Here is a 21,183-nt window from a genome sequence, read left to right on the forward strand (position 1 = left end):
TCTTCATCATTTTCAAAGAACGGTGTGCTTCTCAACCTTTATGCAAAGCAAGTCAAAGTAAATGAATTTTTGATTAATGATTTGACGAATGAAGAGATCGAGTCATTTTTTGATCTTAAAGATTAATTTCATTTGGTTTCCAAATGAAATCAGTTTTTTTGGAAAAAACTCAAATAAAAAACAATTGTTTTTCCAAAAATTCTTTTATCGTTTCAATTCCATCCAAATAATCTTTTCCAATGTAATCACCCAATGAATCTTTGATTATTTCAATTTCTTCAATTTCAATAGATTCTTTTGCTGCAATATTTTTGTCGTATCCATCTTCATCAAAAATTTGATAATCATCGTGAACTTCCTCAAATTTCAAAATTATTTCTTCAATTTTTTTTCCTTTAATTCTTTTTCTTGAACTTTTTTTTGAATTGATTTTTCGTTTTCTCTTATCCAATCAAGAATTTCAATTGACTCATTTAAAAATTCTCTGATTTCATCAGGATCTTGATAATTTTTTTCATAATTTGGTTCTGAAATTTCTTCAATTTCATAAAAAAAATCATTATATTGTCCATTTATTGCTGAATTAATAAAACTATAATATTTTTCGGAAATTTCATAAGTGTTATCAAGGATTTTTTCAATTTCAAGACAAAAATTTTCATAAACATTGAATTGATCGAAAATTTCTTGTTTTCTTGCATTTCTGATTTCCCAATGACACATGAGTTTTTTATGGAAAAAATTCTCGTTGAAATCAGTTTTTGCAAGAACTCTGGCTAATAATGATTGAAGACTTTCCATTTTATTTAAAAATAAAAAAAAAATTTTTTTTTGATTTTTTTTTGAATTTTTTTTCAAGTTATTTCTCAGGTTCTTATCAAGTTCTTCTTCAATTTCTTTCACAGGTTTTTTTCAAGTTCTTTTTCAAGTTCTTCTTCAATTTCTTTCACAGGTTCTTTCACAGGTTCTTCGATTCTATTCGCTCCTTCTTCAAGTTTCAAACTGTTTGCTGCCAAAAGACTTGCACTCGCAGCAGCCATGTATTTTCCGTATTTCAAATAAAGACTTCCAGCAATCAAATTGAGTTCTCTGTTCACAATGAAATCATTTTTCAATCCACTCAAAAACTTTTCTTGGTCAAGAGGAAGAAAAAAACAAAGTGCTTTTGCACTTGCTTGTAAAAATGTTTCAACAATTGCACCGCAAGTTTTTGAAGACAAAGAAGCTTCGTATCTTTTGAAATATTTTTCAACATCTTTCTTTGAAAGTCTTTTGATTTGATCTTGAGTGAGTTCAACTCCAATCATTTCCTTGCATTGGCCACTTGCTGCCAAAATGGCAAGATTTTCTCTGTGATCTGTTTCGATGGGTTGGGGTTCAGTTTCAAGAAGTGACATGACTTCTTTTATTGATTCTTGTTCTTGGATTTCCATTTAAATCAAATGGAAATTTTTTTCAGTTCAAAGAAATTTCAAAAGGATGCCTGAGGGAAAAATCAAGATGAGAAAATTTGACTTCTTTCAACTCTTTCATATATTTTTCCTTTTCATCTTTTGTCAAATCTCCTGCAATTTCTTCAAATACTGTTTTCATGTCTTTTGCTGATGGGGTGAAAAAAAGAATCAAAGAAGCAATGTTTTCTCTGAAAGGTTTTGCTATGCTTGACATTTGTTGAGTGAGAACCCAAACGCTGATTCCTGAATGTCTTGCAGAAAAAGCAAGTTTCACAAGTTCATTTGTCCTTTTTTTCACATCTTTTGATGAAGCGCAATCATCAAGAATGATCAATGTGTTTGTTCCTTCAAAGGCAAAAGATATTATTTTTAGCCAGTCATTGATGTGATGGTGTTCTGGGATGATAATGAAAAAATCTTGGTCATTTTCAGCAAAATTATCCCAGGTTTTGTTGTTGACAAATGTTGGACAAAGTAGGAAAATGAAATCAAATTTTTGGTTGAATTTTGTTTTAAGAAGATTCACAAGAAAAGTTGTTTTTCCTGAATTTGTTGGACCAACAATCAAAGCATTGAATGGAATGTTTTCTGGATTCATTTTGTTATTTTATAATGCCCATGTGCAAACGTGTGAATTCCATCCTCTCTGATGACTCTCTTGTCATCATTTGCAGAAAGAGCAATCTTGTTGACTGTTTCTGTGAAAATTTCGTGTTTGTGTGACCTGATGATATTCATTGATCTCATTTGTTTTTTTCCTGAAATGAGACAATCTTTGTAATCTTGGTGAGTGATTGTTTTCTTGATGACTGATTGTTTGATTCCTTTGCATTTTTTTTCTTCTTTTTTGTCTTCATGCATTTTGACTGAATAAAGTTTTGCTCTGAGACCAACAAACTCTTCAATGATTTTTCCACCTGCTTCATCTTTCATCATTCCAATGACTTTTTTGTTGACTCCAGTTTCAATCCCTGATGGATGGTTTTTTTCAAAATTTGATGTGTCAAACTTTTCATGAACATCATTTGAAATGTCTTGGAAAAAGTCTTCTGTTTCGATTTCATAGCAAAGAGAATCAGTGTCAGTGAAAAGGAGTTTTGCTTTTTCTTGGTATTTCTGTTTGGTGTAATCATAATGAAATCCAAAGATGAGAGTTTTTGAGACGTCAAGAATCGACATTCCACAATAAACTGGTTTCTCGAAAAAAAGTTTGACTCTTTTCATGTGAATTGCAATAAGATTTTCATCAAATATTGTGCAACTTTCAAAGTTTGGTTTTGCTGTGAATCGCAATGCACTCTTTCTATTGTTGACCAATTTGATGTCCACCCTTTTCCTGATGTTTTCCATGGTTTTTCCGAAAACAGAATTGTTCATGAGTTTGAAAAAATCTTTTTCGAAATCATTCTTTCCGTTTGCTCTTAGTTTTGTGTTGAGTTCAATATAAGATTTCAACCAAGGTTCTTCTTTGAATTTGATGATTCTGTGAATCTTTTTCAGTTTGAGACCCATTTGGAGATATTGCTTGAGATTTCTGTGATGAATCACGTATTTTTCTTTGTTGTTGAGAGTTGGAATGAGTTTTTCAATATTGTTGACTATGATTCTCTCAGGAGCAAGTGGGAGATCATTGTGGGGGTCATGAAGTTCTTTTGGGTAATCAAGGTCAACTTCAAGAATGCAAGGAAAATTTCTCCAGTTTTCAAATTCTTTTTCATCAACCCATTCAAATCCTCCAACAGGCAAAGGCTCACACATTGCTCAGCCATAAAGATTGTTTGCGTCAAGATAAGGAATGAATGTTGAAGGTTTTTCTGGGTTGAAATCTTTTCCCATGTATTTGTTGTTTGCCTTTTCAAGTCTGTTTGAAATCATTGAAACACCTCCTCTTGTGCCTTTTTCAATTATTTGAAGCATGTCAATGTCATTTAGGAGTTCGAGTTTGACTTGTGTTTTCTTCAAAGATGCATCCCATGCAAGACCTGGAGAAGTGAAATACCATGCTGGATCAAGCTCATAGTTTTCAAGGCAAACATTCCTGAATTACTCGAAAACATCACAAAGCAACAAAACATCTGTTTTGAGATAAAGATCGTGATAATCTCCCATGTTTTTGCAGTTGAAAGTTTTCCAAACTTTTTGAGCATGTTGATAATCTTCATCTGTGATATTCTCATCGTTGAGTTTTGAATAAAATTTTTCTTTTGGGGGAAGTTTTGTTTCTTGAAATTTTTTGATGTTGTCCATGAAGTCATAAGGATAAACTCCCTTTTTTGAAAGAAGATCAAGTTTTTCTCCAAGTTCTTCTTTTTCTTTTGGAGTCAGTTTTTCTTCCTTAAGGGTTTTTCCTCTTTCCCTAATTTTTTCTTTTAGGAGACTTTTTTTTGTTTCAATCTTTTTGTCTCTTTCCAGATTCTTGACTAATGCATCAAGAGAAGATGCCATGAATTTGAAGCTGTCAACGAATCTGATGTCGTGTTTGATTTCATGTTCTTTTCCTTCTTTGTCGATGTAACAACCAACAACTATCTTTTTTGTGAATGAAATGTATTTTTTCTCATTGTTTGGAATGCATCTGATGTCACCTTCAGTTTTTCCAAGATTTTTGACGAAAAGATGAGCGTCATAATTTTGAAGATTGTGAAAAATCACTGGAGTGAACCATGGCTTTCTGTATCGGAGATTGCATGAGTTGTGAGCTGCTCCTCGGAATTTTCCAGTGAAGTGACAGTGATCTCTGACTTTTTTTTCGTCTTTTTCAAATTCTTCTTGACATATCCAACATTTTGTTGATTCGTTGAAATCTTTTTAATCATTTTGTGTCATAATCAGGGGCTTTTTTGGAATATTTTGAATCCTTGTGATATCATCTTCAATCATTTCAACAAATATTTGACATATGTCTTGATATGGAGCTTCGCTCCGACTACCTAATGGGGAGTCTTCATTTTTCATTCGATATGTCACAGTTCTTGAAAGGTTTTCATCAAAAGAGCATTTGATATGATAACAAAACCCACAAGGTTTGTGTTTTTGAAACTGGTTGGTAAAACACTTTTCTGGATTCGGTTGACATCCGCTGATTGGTTCAACAAGAGACTCAAAATCAGCGAAGATGACAAATGGCATTTTTTGTGAGCAAATGTGATTTTCGAATTCGATGAAAGTTTCCTCTTCTGGCATTTGGATTAATTCATGGCTTTTGCAAATCTCTTTGTGAATTTCAAGTTTTTCATTTGTTTTAAAAGCATTCAAGCATCTTAAACAAATATGAATTGATCCATTGTGTTTTGTGATTTGACTTGACAGCAGTTTGCTCATGTCTTTGATGAGACAATAATGCTTTTTTACATCATCAGCAATCAAAAGATTTATTTGGTGTTGCCTTTCTGGAGCTTTGAAAAGCCTTAGAGGATAAACAGCTTTTTTTCATAACCAAAAACATTTATTGAAATGTTTTGATTCAAATTTTCAAAATGTGTTTTTTGTTTGAAATCAATTGAAAATTTGAGGTCATTCCAATTGAGTCTTTTTGAATTTTCCCTGAGATTTTTGTCAATTCTTTCAGGATGTTTATTGACAGGAAAACGAGCTCTTGTTACACACCATTTGAAACATTCATTATCATCATTTTTCATGTTGATAATTGCTTTTTTGTTTTTGAGAACATTCGGTAGTGGGATGTATGATCTCCCTCTGAGTGGAATGTATTGTGTCATTTGAACGTCAAGTGACAGAACTCTTTCAAGAACCCAGTTTGATCATCTGTTAGTGAAATTTTGAAATCTTTCTTCGATTGTTTCAATCATAGAGTCAATGATTTCTGATTCATTTATCCCTTCATGATCCCCTACGGGAATCGGGCGCAGAGCGCCCAGATTTTCAATTGTTTGAGAATGAAAATATGGGTACGCATCTATAATATTTCCGTTGGTCAAATCAGTTCTTGTCATATAGCAATTGAGAATGAGTCTCATCCTTGTTTGTCGATTTTGTCTCATTATTCTCAAAACATCTGGTTTGACAATTTGCATGAATTCTATTTCATCATAATTTCCTTCTCTTTGAATTCGAAATTGTCTTGCAAAACCACTCAATGCTGTTGCTGTTTCTGTGACTCTTGTTGTTGGTTCATTAATTTCTGTTGGCGTCTCTTGAGAAGGGGAGTGATTAAACATATCCCAAAAATAATTTTTCCAACCTTCCAAATAATTGGTTATGTTTCCCCACCAACGAGAGTAAAAAGGCGTTTGGTTTTTTGGATTTGAGGTCTTACTTGCCATTTTATATATATATATTTTTTAAATTTTTTTAAAATTTTTTTTTGAAAAAATAAATTTTTAAAAAAATATATAAAATGGAAAAAGAACAAATTGAATTAAAATTTTAGTGAGTGGAAAAGATATTTTTCAAATTTCTTTCAATAGTTCATCACTTGATTATTTAAACCAAATTATTTCAAAAAGTGATGAAATCACAGTTTATCCAATTCATGCGAGTCTTTTGAAAATGGCAAAAAAGAGAAGAATTCATAACAAAATGGCCTACACTAATGAGGAGCTTAAAAAAGCTTTTGGATTTCCTTCCAAAGGTAAAAAATTGAGAAAGTTTGTTTTTGAATCTTCAAATGAAAGGCTTGAGTTCAACACAAGAAAGGAAGCCTTGGAGAAACTGAAAATATCGGCTAATAGAGTTGCTGATGCTATTAAAAATGGGGGAATAGTTATAGAGCGAGTTAAGTATGATTTCAAAAGAGAATGAATTATTTTTACAGAATTTCTGTGAAAATATTTCGGCTTGCCGAGGGAAAGTCCCTTTGATTTTTTCTCATTAATAACCGGAAGTTTAAGCCGAGGGAAAGTCCCTTTGATTTTTTCTCATTAACCGGCCTCCGCGTAAGCAGATGAAAAGTCCCTTTGAATTTTTTTGGAATTTTTTTCATGACCTTGGGATTTTTTATGCTGATTTTTTAGGGTAATTTTTTTCATGACCTTGGGATTTTTAAGACACCACACGGCGAGTTTGTTAATTGGCCCAGGTCTCTCCTTTTTCATCTACTGCTTGTTTGTTTTCACGTCTCAGCAACAACAACGAATCACGTGTTTTATAAATTCATTTGAGCTTTCGGTATCCCTATTCCGGCACTTAGCAGGGGGAGGGGCAGGGGATCTTGAGCACCCCCAGAAGTTTTTGATGTAAAAAAAAACAAAACAAAACAAACAAAAAACAATGTGCCAAAAAACATATAATTAAAACAAATAATGTGTTTCAATCAGTCTTCAATTTTAATACTGCGAGTGCCTTTTCACAACCTTTAATGATCTGATTACTACCTGTCAGTTTCCTTCGCTAACAGTTTGTTTTTATATACAACAGCGACGAAAGCACTCCTACCTTGAGAACCAGAAATAAGGACCAAAATGGATTAAAATCAACCAATCTCAAGGCATAAAAACTGTTGAAACAAACTACGGCTTTTCTAAGATGCCCACTCATTGATAGCAATATAAATGTACTTAGTGTTCACGCATTGTCGAAAACCACAGAAATATGTCATCTCAAGAGCCACAGAAAAAAAAGAGATTCTCCTGCAATCGGATTCTTACTGCTCGATTCCAAATTTAAAAATAGAAAAATTTGTTGTCATTTGTTTACGACGTCCCCCTTCAAACGTGAAATTAGGAAGTTTCATGTGGTAGCTCGCGTACCAATGTACCAAAAAATGTGATGTTATTGTTTTGCTTACTAAATCTACTGCTTTTTGAATGTTCTCGATGCATCTTGAACTCCCTTATCGCTCTGTTTTATGAGTTGAGTGACGGAAAGTGGGGGGGCGGGAAGGTAGTTTTGTGCAAGGAATTTGCTCCCCCCCCCCCCCCAGCTGTTTTAGCCTTGCTACGGGCCTGCTGTTTGAAAACTCTAATTGACTAAAAAAACAAGACCACTACTATTCTCCGTCATTGGAGTTTAATCGTCTTTGATCAAGCTTTTACTTTCCTTCGAAAATTTTTACGCAACCGTCTTTTCAGAAATTCACGTCGTTATACTACTTCAGATTGCGGCACTAAATGTTTAGCGAGTTGTTTATCCCCCTAAGTTCGGTAAATCAATCAAAATACTGAATCACTCGCGTGAAGTGACATAGATCGCGTGACATAACTGAGAATTGACGTGACTTAACTGTTCAATCACGTGATGGCGCCTACTTCTGAATACAGCTATTTCAATTAACGTTGTCGGATAAAATCTTAAAGCTTAAAGACATCTTCAAAGAAGCTGCCACCTCATCCATTTGATATCCTAACATTTCTTTCATCCAAATGGCTTGCCATCCTATATCTTTACTGGACAGACAAAGCATAGCTGATTTTGATGATCTTATTCATAAAAAATCCACAGAATCTTGAGGTGTTGTCTTATAGCTTTAAACATCGATCCGACAACGTTATAATTAATTGAAATAGCTGTATACCAATGCCAGATAACTCGTTAAATAGTGGTGACTAAAGATTACTTTCCTGCACAAAAAAGAGAAGAAAAACTGCTTTAAATGATTTTTATTTGAATTGTTTTGAAATTCTTTTGCCACCTCCCCGTTCTAACCAAGTCACCTCGCTTCTCAAGCGCGACAAAGCCCTTTTTATGACGTTTTTGGCTTCTGTCGCTTTGAAGTGCGTCTACAGGTAATTCTGTTTGTTGTTAGCCATTAATCGCACGGAAATTTCCATACCTTTTAATTTAGGTCACTGTTTGCTAAGCGAGACCCTCAGGTCATTTTCTACGAAAATTTTTTGTACAAGAAAGCATGGATATCCAAATGTTGCGGCTTTCCAATTTTCTCGCTGGCTTCCCAAGCTCATAACATATATACGTACATTGCATGAATTCCTTAATCTGTCTACAAACGGAGAGTAAAACACTTATAAGACACTATGTAACAGATCTTCTCTTTCAACAAGCTCTCCTTGGTTTAACTTTTAGCCGTTAGAGCACGCAATTATATGATTACTTGCGATGCGTTAAGATTGTTGGTCACTTTGTATTCATCTCTTTACAACAATTGCTTGACTTAACTAAATACGTTAGCGGTGTGTGTAAACAATCTCCTCGAGATTGACCTATTGTTTCTGAATACAATTTTGGTGCTGAAAATTCAGTGTATCGCTTGTTTATATTCAGCAACTTGGAAAACCTAAAAACGCTGTAACGCGCAGTAAGATTGATCGCGTGACATGTTCTAGACATCACGTGAATCTAATAAGAAATCACCTGTTCCGAACTGGCAGATGTTTTTCAGTCACATATATTAAACTTGTTAAAGACAGTCTTATTAACACGCTCTTAAACTAACGTTTTGTGATTGGTTAAGTTCGAATAGTTTGTGAGAAAACAATTGTTTTCGTTTTCAAGATTGACATGTTATTAAAACTGGGCTCGCCAGGGGCAGATTCCTAGAAATTAAAAACCAAGAAGGATAAACAACCGCTCAGATCAGCGTCCTATAATTGGCTCGTTGCTATCTTATTCACACAAAAAAACTGAAAATAGAAAGTCGCATGAAGAAGATTCCATTGTGTTCGATCGAATTCATCGCTTGTTCGTTGAAGACAACATGGATATCAGAACGCTGTTTTATAATCTTCGCGAGGAAGTGTCTTGTCCAGTGTGTTCGGGCATATTTACGGATCCCAAACAGCTATCCTGTCTGCACAGTTTCTGTTTAGAGTGTTTAAATCATTGGCATGAGACAAGCGGCGGTGGAAACACAGTCAAATGTCCCAAGTGCCAAACCCTTTGCAGAGTGCCCGCAAGCGGCGATCTCAAGGATCTTCCGACCAGCTTTTATCTGAACGGCATGATTGATGTGCTGGCCATTAAAGAATGCAACACAACCCAAGTGACGTGTGGAAACTGCGACAAGAAAAGCTCTGAAGCTTCGTACTGTTTCCAGTGTTGCATGTTTTATTGTGAACAGTGCCTAATTGGACACAACATGATGCGAGCAAACAGAGATCACCGCGTTCTGGCGGTGAAAGAGTTCCAAGACAAAGACTACGAGGATGTACTCAAGCGGCCCGTGTTTTGTTCAGAACCACGGCACGAGAGAAAAGAGCTTGAGTTCTTCTGCGAGAATTGTAAACTGGCCGTCTGCCAAGCGTGTGTAACTCTGCAACATTCTGGTCACGCTTTAAAGCACATAGAAGACGAAGCTGAAAGACGAAAGACTGAAATAAAGAATATCGCGGAAGCACAGAGACAGAACTTACTAGCAAAGAAGAACGTAGTTAAGCAACTCGATGAAGATTACGCCAAATTGATACAACAAGGAGAAGACCTGAAAAGAAAAGTTCAGAAATTCGCAGATGACTTATTCTCGGTCACTGCAGCAAGGAAACAAAATATTTTCGCAGCGGTGGAAAACAAGACAAAGAAGTTGTTTGAAAGTCTTACAACACAAAAGGACAAGATCGAGAATGAAATAAAACTGATCGAATTATCGCTAGAAAAAGCGGACAAACTGTTAATGCGAGGTAACAACATTGAGGTTGTGGGACTAAATACCTCACCAGAAACAACCTTTGAGGGAATTCATGTTCAATGCGAGCCAGTTGTCCATGACCCTGGAAGTCTTCCAGTTTTCGTTTTCGTGCAAAATCAAAAGCTGTTAGACACTGTCACCAGCGAAGAAATTGGTATCTTGGAGATACTGCATCAAACGAAAGCAAGCCAATCAATAGCTGAAGGCAAAGAACTGAATGAAACATTTGTTGGGCGTGAAACGCAACTCACTTTAACAACAAACAGCACAGAGGGAAGACAGTGTTACAATAAACGTGACTGTGTGACGGTGGAGATCCGAGACCAACGAGGGCGAGAGTGCGGGACAGTAGTGCAAATCAGTGATAACAAGAATGGACAGTATAAGATCAGCTATTCTCTCAAAGAACAAGGCAGATATTCAATTATTATTAAGGTAAACGGGGAACATGTTCGTGGCAGTCCCTATGATTTGCTAGTAAGAGCCCGCGAGCAGGCTGTCAGCTCCGGGAAACTTTCTGCTCGGGGAAAAAATAGCGTTGGACACTCTCCTTCCCCGAGTGCCTCTCGCTATTTTTCACAGGAGCAGGGAGCTTGCTCGCAGGGTTTGTGGATAAAACCTTTGCAGTTCAAACCTGTTTTATCTTTTGGGAAGCAAGGTTCGTCTGTAGGAATGTTTCAGCGTCCTTGGGGGGTGGCAGTGAGTGACACGGATGAGATAGTAGTCACTGATTTTGGGAACCACAGGGTGCAAATCTTTGACAGTGGTGGGAATTACTTAAGATCCTTCGGTCGCAATGGTGCCAGTCAGGGAGAATTTAAACACCCTTGCCAAATATGCTTTGATAATAACGGAAATATTTTCGTAGCAGACTGTGGCAACCATAGAATCCAGATTTTAAATGTGGAGGGTAGGTACATGGGTATGTTTGGTGGGAAAGGAAGCCGTAATAGGCAGTTCTCTAATCCTTGGGGTTTATCATTGGATGTCAATGGTAATATTATTGTTGCTGATTCAGGTAACAAACTGATTAAGATCTTTTCAACCGATGGTAAGTTTGTAAGGAAGATAGGTGGGCCTGGCTCTTTTAGTTGTCCTGTTCACTGTGTTCAGTGTGATGAATACCTCATAGTGTCAGACAGTGGTGAACACTGTATTAAAGTTTTCAGTACCGAGGGTAAATACCAATATAAATTTGGACAGCATGGGAGAGGGGACGGTAAGTTTAATTATCCCCATTGTTTGGCAGTGACTAAATCCAAACACCTCATGGTGAGTGATTGGAATAATAATAGAATACAAGTGTTTGAATTGAACGGCAAGTTCGTTGGCAAGTTTGGAACAAAAGGCAGTTACTTAGGAGAATTAAATCATCCAACATCTGTCACTATTTTAAGTAATGGTAGAATTGTTGTGTCTGACGGTGGTAACCACCGCATTCAAATGTTTGAATGAAAACTGTCATCTGCAGCCACAACAGGAAAGAAATAATTTGTTAAGAGTCAGTTAAAAGAAATGTTGTACTGTAATTCAGGAAATCGTGTGATGATGTCCTACACGGATAATTTTGCCCACATATTTTTATTTTAGCCTTATATGGCGTTCAAAAGGAGGCTGGAATTGCAATCGTTATAAAACTATAATTTAATATAATTCAGGACACAAGCTTTATTGAAATTTCTGGATGTTCATACTGTTGAATAGGATTAAAATTATTAGGAATTTTGTTGAGAATGAAGTCAGTTTTTAACAAGGAAGTTCAGGTTTTATTAAGTGTCATTTTATGTTTTGAACATCTTACCAGTAATGTTTTAAGACACTTAATTGGGTGTCTTGCAAGAAAAGTTTTTTTTTTTCGGTAGAAGGCTGGAAAACAATTTTACTCATACTGTAAGTAACAGCTTAGCTTTTTTTAATATAGTTGAAATTACCACATGCTACATCAATTTTCATTGTCCATTTTATAGTTGTTTCCTTAGTGGCCTGATCTTTGAGAAGAAGCGCGGAGTTGACGTAATTGCCTCAATGAAACCTCAGTGCTTTTCATTTGTAAATTCAAACTAGTAAGGATGGTATCGTAACATAGTAAACTCCAGTCTCGTTTCTATGAAGGGCCAGGTTACCAGGATACACAAACAAGACTAAAAGGATTTCATGACTTCATAGCTCTGGGAATCAAAAGTTTAAATTCAGGGCATTTTTTATGCTGAGATTTATTGTCGTTATCTCTTAGTTTTGTCTTTACAAGTTAGAATTATATATTGTCAATTCGTTTATAGATTGGTTTTTTGAGGATCTTTAAACCTAAAATATTTTAATTCTGTAAATTGTGAAAAGAAGTGATTGAATAGTTTCTGTACTTGTTTTGAGATTATTTTAATAAATAAAAGTATGATATTTGCTGTTTGATTTGAGTTTATTCGTGGTTTGAAATGTCTCTTTAACTATTATATTACTGATTTTTTTAGTCTTTCAGAAAGAATTAGGGATTCTTCATTTGAACCCGGTAGTGGGAAGAATCTGTTCGTTGTTCATATGGGAAATTTCAGCTCAGTTTTACCGAGGTGAAAAAGATGTGATTCTTTACTTTGGCATTCTCTTCCTTTGAATGTTTGTCGAAATCATCCGGCAGCTGTGAGGCAACCATAGGCCTGAGCATACATCGTTCTTATTAAGTTTTGCCATCTCCATTTGCAGGTCTTGATACTGAATTGTTTATTAGTACTGAAATCAAGGCTTTAATAGGATATTTTTTCTTTGTCCCGGTAACTGCGCTGGAGCATTGATATGAGAAATTTATCAGCTCGGTAATCGGTATAGCCCGCTTTCTCGTGATCACATCAAAAATTTTACAAAGGAAGTAGCAGTGAGGCGAGATCTCTTAAACCGAGCCAATCCAGTTGACAGAGATCATATAAAGAAGCTCTCATTAATGGGTAGGCAGGAAGAATGCAGGCACTTAACGTACACTGAAAACTGGTGGCCCGTAAAGTATTGTATATATTCCACCCATGAAATTAAATCGGTTGTGACACTGATTCAATTGTTCTGTGGTGTATACACACTTTTACAGAGACATTTAAAAAGGAGTTGGTAAATAAATACAAACTGCGGTGTTTTGCTCATACAAGAGATGCCGTGAAACCAGGATTTTTTTCCTAATTGTATTTTCACCATGTCCACCATGACCATCCGTGGGCTGGTCAGTTACTGCCCAGTGAATAAGCGATGTCTACGGCCTTGTGTTTATTCCTATTTTCACTTGTTTCCGAGGGGGTCTTCAACTGCGGTTTGGTCCACTACTTTCCAGTGTACGAACGGTGCGTGTGGGCTTGCCTTTATCACGTTAATCACTTATTTTCTACGCAGTTTTAAGCATGCACACATCTTCTACATCTAACTTATCTCGTGTAATTCTTGTGACCCGAAAACAATGCAAGTTTGAGAGCAAACATTTCCCGAGTTCCAGAGAAAACGTCATTCTCGGAGACCCAGGGGTAGATAGTCGAAACAAGGCGAAGATTTCACTCGCGAAAAGTGGGAAACTTCGCCAGTCAAGATTTGCCTCGTGAAATGTTAGCCCCACCCCTGGGTCTCCGAGAATGGAGGGGCGAGCGTCTGTGAGCTAGAACATTTGGACTGTTTTAAGATCTGGCAATGGCGTTTTTCTTCAAAATCTATCTATCACAGGATAGAGAGCGAGTAGCGTAGCCAATCAGAGAACGGCATTCGTGATAGAACACTAGTAGATTTATACTTGTCTAAATACAAGTAGCTAATTGTTGAAAACAAGTACTCCATTAATTTTCCTGGCATGTCATACTAGGGGAAATTAAGTTTCATGTTTAAAATTCCTTCATAACTCACTCCTTACCGCACTTTTCTTCATGAGTTCACCGGATTCATACAAATTCTTCTCTATTTTTGGTCATTTTGCCACTTTACTAATGTTCATAGCGCCAATCTCGTAGAAGTCATCCAAAAACTGTTATAGAGGAGGTGACATCCGCTTTGGTCGGTCCGTGATGTTGAGAACAGGGCGCAACCGCAGTGGTAATTTACGTCATGTAACAATCACCTAATGCAAACGTCCTCTTTTGTGGGAAGTAAGTTTAATATGTGATGGCTTCCGATATTTATAATTTATAATTGTTTGATCATTTACAGCAAACTCGTGATATAAATGCATTGTGATCAGCCGGTTATGATGAGGTTTTCCCACCTTGGTTGGGGAAATTATTAAGTGGGGGTGGGGTAGGGGATACAATGTGCTCTTTACTTATCCTGCATCAAGAAGGGGCTTTTTTTATCGTCACAGAATGCTTAAGGATAGCCTGTGAGCCGCAAGAGTAACACGCAAGTATAAGTAAAATTGTTTTCCAGCCTTGTACAGAGAAAATTAACTTTTCTTGCGTCACGCAAATGCACTCAAGTGTCTTTTAAAACATTACTGGTAAGAAGTTCAAAATATAAATTAACACTTAATTTATGAAACTCATAAAAGTTGGCTACAATGTCATAAATAGTGGGAAGACTCTCCATATCAGCTTTTTAACGAAGTGATCACATGATTTGCAGTTTCTTTATCTGTTTTGGCTGTATTTTTTCAACAAATCGATTTACACACCTGAATATACAGTACAATGGTAGAAAAGTAAAACAAAACAAAAAAAAGCATATATATTTCTTCGGCTACTCCTATAGAAATCCAAGACAACATGTATTGAACTTTCCTGTGTGGCTGAAGTTAACAGCTTTCATTCAAACATTCGCTGATGCGATGGTTATTAAACTCTGACAACCCCAGGGACAGTTAAGCATTCCTACAGACGAATCTTTCTTTCCAAAAGATAAAACAGCGTGCTCCGGTAAAAAATAGCAGGGAGCCGACGTTCTTGCTTGTATCGGGCGGGCGGTGCAGCTCCGTGAGATGGAAAGTTTTTCCCTTGCGCCAGGCTCCCTTCGCTCGCCAGCTCGCAACTCACATGTTTTCCGTTCGCACGAAACAAACTAAAGCACTTGCTCATTGGTTACTGATATATTTATACTTGCTATAATTAAAGCAAACTCGTGGCAATGCCTTAAAGTAAGTCAACTGACCACGCATGAGCGAGAGATTTAGCATCCCGTTTACGTGCAACGGCAAACGTCACCTTGCCGTTTCACGTTTCACGTAAAATAGTGTGAACCTTTTGAATTTAGCCCTTACTTGTCTAATTTTGCTAGCTTTGCTGAAGCTGTTTTGCGATTCACTAGTTGAGATAGTAGTCGTGAATAAGGAGCGAAAACAGATAAAAATTCATTTCTTGGATTACAGTGAACAGTTTGTTGAGGGGCGTGGCTTAATGACTGTGAAAGGGATTACTTACCCTAGCTTCGTTTGGAAAAGATGTTTCTTCCCGAAGGAGGATATTTAGAAGACAGAAGCAGTATTTTTTACGGTCAGTTGTATCATCAAACTACGCTTTGGTCTGGCCGCAGGGATTACCCTGAAGTGCGAGTAGAAATAAATGTCGAGCCATGTAGTTGACTTCCATTTATCAAGCAGCCTTCGGACACTCGCGCAGTTCTCCCTTCTTTTTCGCGGAATCCACTTTGCTCTTTAGCAGCGGCACATTTTTTCTTGAAGGCGGTAATTATACGGCTATTAACATCACAGGGGGCCCACACAAACTATGTGACCGTTTGTCAGTTTGAATTTATAGAGGCAATGTATGGGAATATCGAAAATCCTCGTATTATCGTACTAGATTGCGATAGATATTCTCATTTAACATCAAAATAAACGTAGTTTTACCTTAAATGTTGTGTATTGTCGTTCCTGAGGTTGAAGACGGCGATTTTAGCCATTTGAAGGGTTCGGCGTTGAACGTTCACTCGAGCGTAACTAATAGAAGAGTGACAAGGGAGGAAAACTTGTTTTGAAAGGGTTCCAGCGCCGGAGCGATTTTTCCCCCAAAAAACGCATCGCTCCGATTTCAAACTTCACAGCATAAAGGTCAAAAGATTTTCGATTCTTCTCGTACCTTCCGATCGAAAATCCATCCAAACGGCCCGGAGCTAGTCCTCGAAGAAAATCAAAATCCCACAGTATTCGAGCGACTGGAATGCGTAGCAAAATTCATACGTGCCAGCCACAAACCGTCCCGCTGATTGCCCCTTTCTGATTGGACGACGTTAGACAATGGCACGTACGAATTTTGCTTTCCGGGCCGTTTGGATGGATTTTCGATTGGAAGGTACGAGAAGAATCTAAAATCTTTCGACTTTTATGCTGTGAAGTTTGAAATCGGAGCGATGCGTTTTTTGGGGGAAAAATCGCTCCGGCGCTGGAACCCTTTCAAAACAAGTTTTCCTCCCTTGTCACTCTTCTATTACGCTCGAGTGAACGTTCAACGCCGAACCCTTCAAATGGCTAAAATCGCCGTCTTCAACCTCAGAAACGACAACACACAACATTTAAGGTACAACTACGTTTATTTTGATGTTAAATGAGAATATCTATCGCAATCTAGTACGATAATACGAGGATTTTCGATTTTCCCATACATTGCCTCTATAAATTCAAAATACAAACGGTCACATAGTTTGTGTGGGTACCCTGTGTTAACATCGACTCCTTTGTTGCCCGATTACTTTAAAATTTTCTCTAACAATTTGGTGAGTGCATAAAGTGTAGATTCGCTGGCTTGTTTTTCTGCTGTGAAATGATATGAATTAAATGGATGCGAGAATAGTAGAAATAAGGAAAATTATATTCATTTGGAACATTTTAGCGAATGACTGCCCCCACATAACTAACACTTTTCAAATGAAGTATCTACTTGTTGATCTCTTAAGTATCTACGAAGGACAATTCCGGCTGAATCTCGCATTTGAACCACCATTTTCTCCTTCAAAATTATCTCTTATCGCAGTCACTGTCACGCAATAATCAGTCAATCAATCAATCAATCAATCAATCAATAAACTTTATTTACCCTCGAATTTACAGTGTAGCACTGTATTAAATTATAATAAAAAGTTAATTCTACATGACAAATAAGATAACTAACTATCTAGACAACTAACTTGCAAATTATCATGATATGGAAAGGTTTGCAGTTCTTGCCCTTTTAAGTAAATTATTGTTCCCAGTAGATATCAGTCGTCGAAAAGAAGTAAAATCAGAAATAGTGTGGTAATGGTCAGGAAGAGAATTCCAAGATGTTGTTGCCAATTAACTAAAGGAATTGATACCATGAGAAGTGGTCAGTGGTTTGGGCAAACAGAGTATATTATGTCCTCTTAAAAAATAGGTGCTAGAGCGTAAACGAAACATATCTTTTAAATATCTTGGATAATCAGAAAAATGAAGACATTTAAAAATAGTAAGAATCATGTTTTGTAAACGCTTGTCCTTAAGGTTTGTAGTTCCTGCCTTTTTAAGTAAGTTATTGTACTCAGAGATAAAATCCTTGAAAATAAATCGAAGAATACGTTTGTTTAAAAGATCCAGTTTATCAGAATCTTGTTTACTAGAGAAATGCCACACCATAGAACAATCATAAAAGTGAGGAAGTATAAATGCCTTATAAAAACGGAGCATGGTCTCAGTAGACATCAGTTTTTCCAAACCTTGTCATAACGCTAAACTGATTGTTTACCTTTTTAAATATAGAGGACACATGTTGCTTAAATGTAAGATCTTTATCAATTGTACCGCCGAAAAGTTCCACTGAGTCATTTACTGAGAAATTAAACTGATGGTCAGTTTTTCCTAGTATCATCCCTTGGTCAGTGTTTGCTAGGATTTGCTATCATTCCATTGATCTCGTGCCAGGCATTTGCTGAGCTTACCTCACGCGAGATACGCGTTTCCAAGGATACCGGATCCGTATCGGCGGTGTAGAGTTGACCATCATCTGCATACATATTTAATTGTACAGTTTTGATTTGTAAGAATAAATCATTTATGAAAATATCAAAAAACATTGGACCGAGAACACTGCCTTGAGGTACTCCTCGCCTGACGTCTTGCCAATCAGAACTTGTTTCACCTCAAATATATCAAAGAGAAAACAGACTACAAAGATGAAAGGTTTTTGAACTCATTTTGCCATGCCGAGGTCGACGCAAACCCCAACGAATTATATGTCAAAATGCAGGAAATTTATTTCCTTATTTGAATTTGGCGGTACATTTATTATTCCAAGCATGCGCTGTTGAGAAAGCCCAGTTTTCCTCGGTATGGGGAGTTCCCGACCGAATTTGTACATCAAAACGACCCAAGAAAATATAAAAAATGTCATGCCTAAATAGCAGATTACGTATTGTGCAAGTTATTTCTGGTGGTACATTTGGGAAGGAAATACTACTTTTGGAAAGAGAGGCAATATTTTGCCCGAAATCGCGGGGTTTTAGAGTGATTTTAACCGAAGTAGGCGTCACCGGACTGATCACAATGCCTTTACACCAAGAGTTTGCTTTAAATGATGGCGAATATCTTATCGTATCGAATCACAGCGAGCATTGTATTAAAGTGATGGATTCAGAGGGGAATTTGTACGACAAGCTTGGAACCTAGGGGGGAAGAGATGGTGAACTTAATTTTCCACGTTTCTTTTTACTGGTGTACGATAAAAATAACCAAAGAATACAAGTCTTTCAGCTGAATGAAAAGTTCCTCGGACATTTTGGAACAGAAGGCATGAATTTAGGAGAATTTAATTGCCCGCGGTCTGCAGATATTCTTAGAAATGGCAGAATTGTTGTATCGGATTATGGTAACAATCGCATTCAAATATTTGAATTAAAGCTGACCTGTGCAGCCCGTGCGAAAAAAACAAGCAACTTGGGCCTTGTGCCCTTAACTACACACTTAAATTGCATAAAGAAGTTGTGTGGTTCTATCTCGTTAAAAAGTGATTATAAAGATTTATCTTAAATTTATAGAGGCTAGCTATTTAAGACCAGTATGCCTGTTAAATAGTTTTACGCGAGGGAAGGGGAGGCTGAGGGGTGGAAATTCTGTACGAAATTGCCATTCACGTCCGTTAACTTTAACTAAACTGTAATTTCAGAATGATATTAAAACTGTTAAAAATTTTTATAGTGTCAAGGTAAACCACAGTTTGGCATTTGGAGAAGAATAGATTAATGTTCCTTTAGAGGCTAGAAAGTTGCGTGTTATCGGAAAGCTGAGAACGTTGTTTTCATAATTAGCGGATTAGTCTGGGTGATAGAAGTCTGTCAGTTTTGACGATGCCGGCCAGTAGTCCATGTTTGTATAATCAACTGGTTGCAAATTGATTCAGGCATTTTCCTACTAGTTACTGGAAAGAAAATTTTATATCTGTAAAAATATGTTAAAACATGTTTGTCAAACGAGTAGATACTGTTTGCGTCGATTTTTAAACTTTGAATAAACAAAGTCACAGTTTAGATATTTGCGCATTTTATAAATTCATTTGCTTTTCTTAGGGACTGTGCAATAATTATCAGGAGGGGGGGGGGGGGGGGCTGAAAAACCAGAGGGGGGGGCATTACCTAAAATTGCTGCCAAGATAGGGGGGGTCAAAGTAAAATCACTCATTTGACAGAGGGGGGGGCCTTAAGTGTTATTCGAAATGTAAATAAACTTAAACGAACTTGTGGCTTTATGTGACCGCCTTTGTGATATGGTAAAGAGTTACCCAGATCGCCCAGTTCCGTTCCCTGTTGTTTTAGAGCTAACAGACAAAGGACCAGGAGCAGGAGTCCACAACGTTGAAGTTCAAGAGCTTTTTTTACTAGTCTGTAAGGTTCTTGAGTCCGACCATCGTATCCGTTTACACAGAGCACCACATGACTCAGCACAGAACGAGGCTGAGAGGACTAATGCCGCCATTGGTGAAGCTCTGGCAACTGGTAAGCCAGTTGAACCACCAATAGATCCATTTCACGGTCTTACAGCTGAACAAATGGATAACATGACTTTAAGAGAGATTGAAGAGCATTGTGCATCATGGAAAGTAGCAAATACATGGGATCTAACTAGAGAGGTGTCAGATCGAATCCACGACGAGCCAGGGCCTGGGAAACACGATTTTCTTATTTCTGTCCCCAGTTACCCTAGGGAGAAGCAGATCATACAGTTTCTTGCCAAATATCTTGTTCAGTGGAGAAAGGCATCTGCTGATAAACGTAAAAAGATGTGCGGAAATGCTATGTCCTTGAAGCTTCAGAAGCTTAAGGACAGTCATGTACGACAAGGGCAATACTTCTTAGAATACCTGAAGTTTGCTTGTGAGCCCACATGTAATTCGTGTGAAAAGGAAGGGTGGACAGCTGGTGTCCCTGCAAATTGGTTCCCTGTTCCTGATCTTAGGGACACAGCAGCCTTACCACGCGGGTATATTCCATCCAATGTGACCAGTCTGAGTGAAGAAATCGATCGACAACTTCCAAGTGTGCAAGTCAAGAAGTTAGTCGATTCTGGTATGTTAACCTCTTCCAACGCCAACGAACTACAGGAGGTGTGTGAGAAGTTGATGGTTGATGAAATCACTCTCAAACGTTTTGTTCAACACCGTGAGTTTATTGGATTGAAAGCTAAAAAAAGGGAAGCTGAGCGCAATACCCTTCCAGACATTAACTGGAAAGAAGAAGATGAAGTCAAATCCCTCACAGCAAGACAAATTAAGGTCTATCTTAAGCAGAACAATCTTCCTGTATCTGGAAGCAAAGCCGTGCTGGTAGCACGCGCTCTTGATTTCTCGCAAACTGGAACACGAAACAACGAAAGAATTAGTGCCAATGACAGTGACACAGAACTCCTATCCAGTGATTCCGAATGCGACTCTGATTCTCACACAAGCACTTCCGAAAACAACTCTGAGTTGGATTCAGATGACTCCGAAACGGATGGCTTTGTTCAACACTCATATGAGGTATTATTTGTTCCAGACGACGACATCCAACAAGTAAGCGTACGCTTACAGTAGCATGACAATATAAAAGGTATGCACTTAAAGGCATCTATGGTAATGGTGGCGGCGAGGAGTGAGTGCGTGTGTGTGTGTGTTGGTGGGGGGAGGGGGGGGGGGGTGTGACGTTATTTTTAACATAACAGAGGGGGGCTTAGAACTAATTTTTTAGTTTTGGAGGGGGGGTACTGTCTAAGTTTTTGCAAGATAACTCTGGTTTTTCAGCCCCCCCCCCCCCTCCTGA

The 21,183-nt window shown here is 37.3% G+C and overlaps 5 protein-coding genes across 6 annotated transcripts in view; all 5 read left to right on the forward strand.

Moving 5' to 3' along the window:
• Positions 1-12,402, forward strand: part of LOC146472238 (E3 ubiquitin-protein ligase TRIM45-like) — a 212,711-nt gene extending 200,309 nt beyond the window's left edge. Inside the window, exon 2 of the mRNA XM_085119651.1 lies at positions 11,839-12,402. The gene's annotated coding sequence lies outside the window, so the exon portion shown is untranslated. The remainder of the gene's footprint in view (positions 1-11,838) is intronic.
• Positions 1-21,183, forward strand: part of LOC146472245 (E3 ubiquitin-protein ligase TRIM45-like) — a 215,895-nt gene that overhangs the window by 105,082 nt on the left and 89,630 nt on the right. The window lies entirely within an intron of this gene.
• Positions 1-21,183, forward strand: part of LOC146472246 (E3 ubiquitin-protein ligase TRIM45-like) — a 192,502-nt gene that overhangs the window by 93,856 nt on the left and 77,463 nt on the right. The window lies entirely within an intron of this gene.
• Positions 1-21,183, forward strand: part of LOC146472248 (E3 ubiquitin-protein ligase TRIM45-like) — an 88,183-nt gene that overhangs the window by 60,243 nt on the left and 6,757 nt on the right. The window lies entirely within an intron of this gene.
• Positions 9,008-12,402, forward strand: LOC146472252 (E3 ubiquitin-protein ligase TRIM45-like). The gene has a single exon (XM_085119648.1). It carries the CDS (start codon positions 9,067-9,069, stop codon positions 11,446-11,448), a length of 2,382 nt encoding a protein of 793 aa, XP_084975774.1. The 5' UTR covers positions 9,008-9,066; the 3' UTR covers positions 11,449-12,402.

The sequence above is a fragment of the Pavona decussata genome, unplaced genomic scaffold, assembly GCF_977016875.1.
Source record: "Pavona decussata unplaced genomic scaffold, jaPavDecu1.1 SCAFFOLD_100, whole genome shotgun sequence".
NCBI classification, from domain to species: Eukaryota; Metazoa; Cnidaria; class Anthozoa; order Scleractinia; family Agariciidae; genus Pavona; species Pavona decussata.

Excerpts from the sequence above, each read along its gene's own strand:
- LOC146472252 (XM_085119648.1), top strand. The coding sequence starts at position 9,067 with ATGGATATCAGAACGCTGTTTTATAATCTTCGCGAGGAAGTGTCTTGT.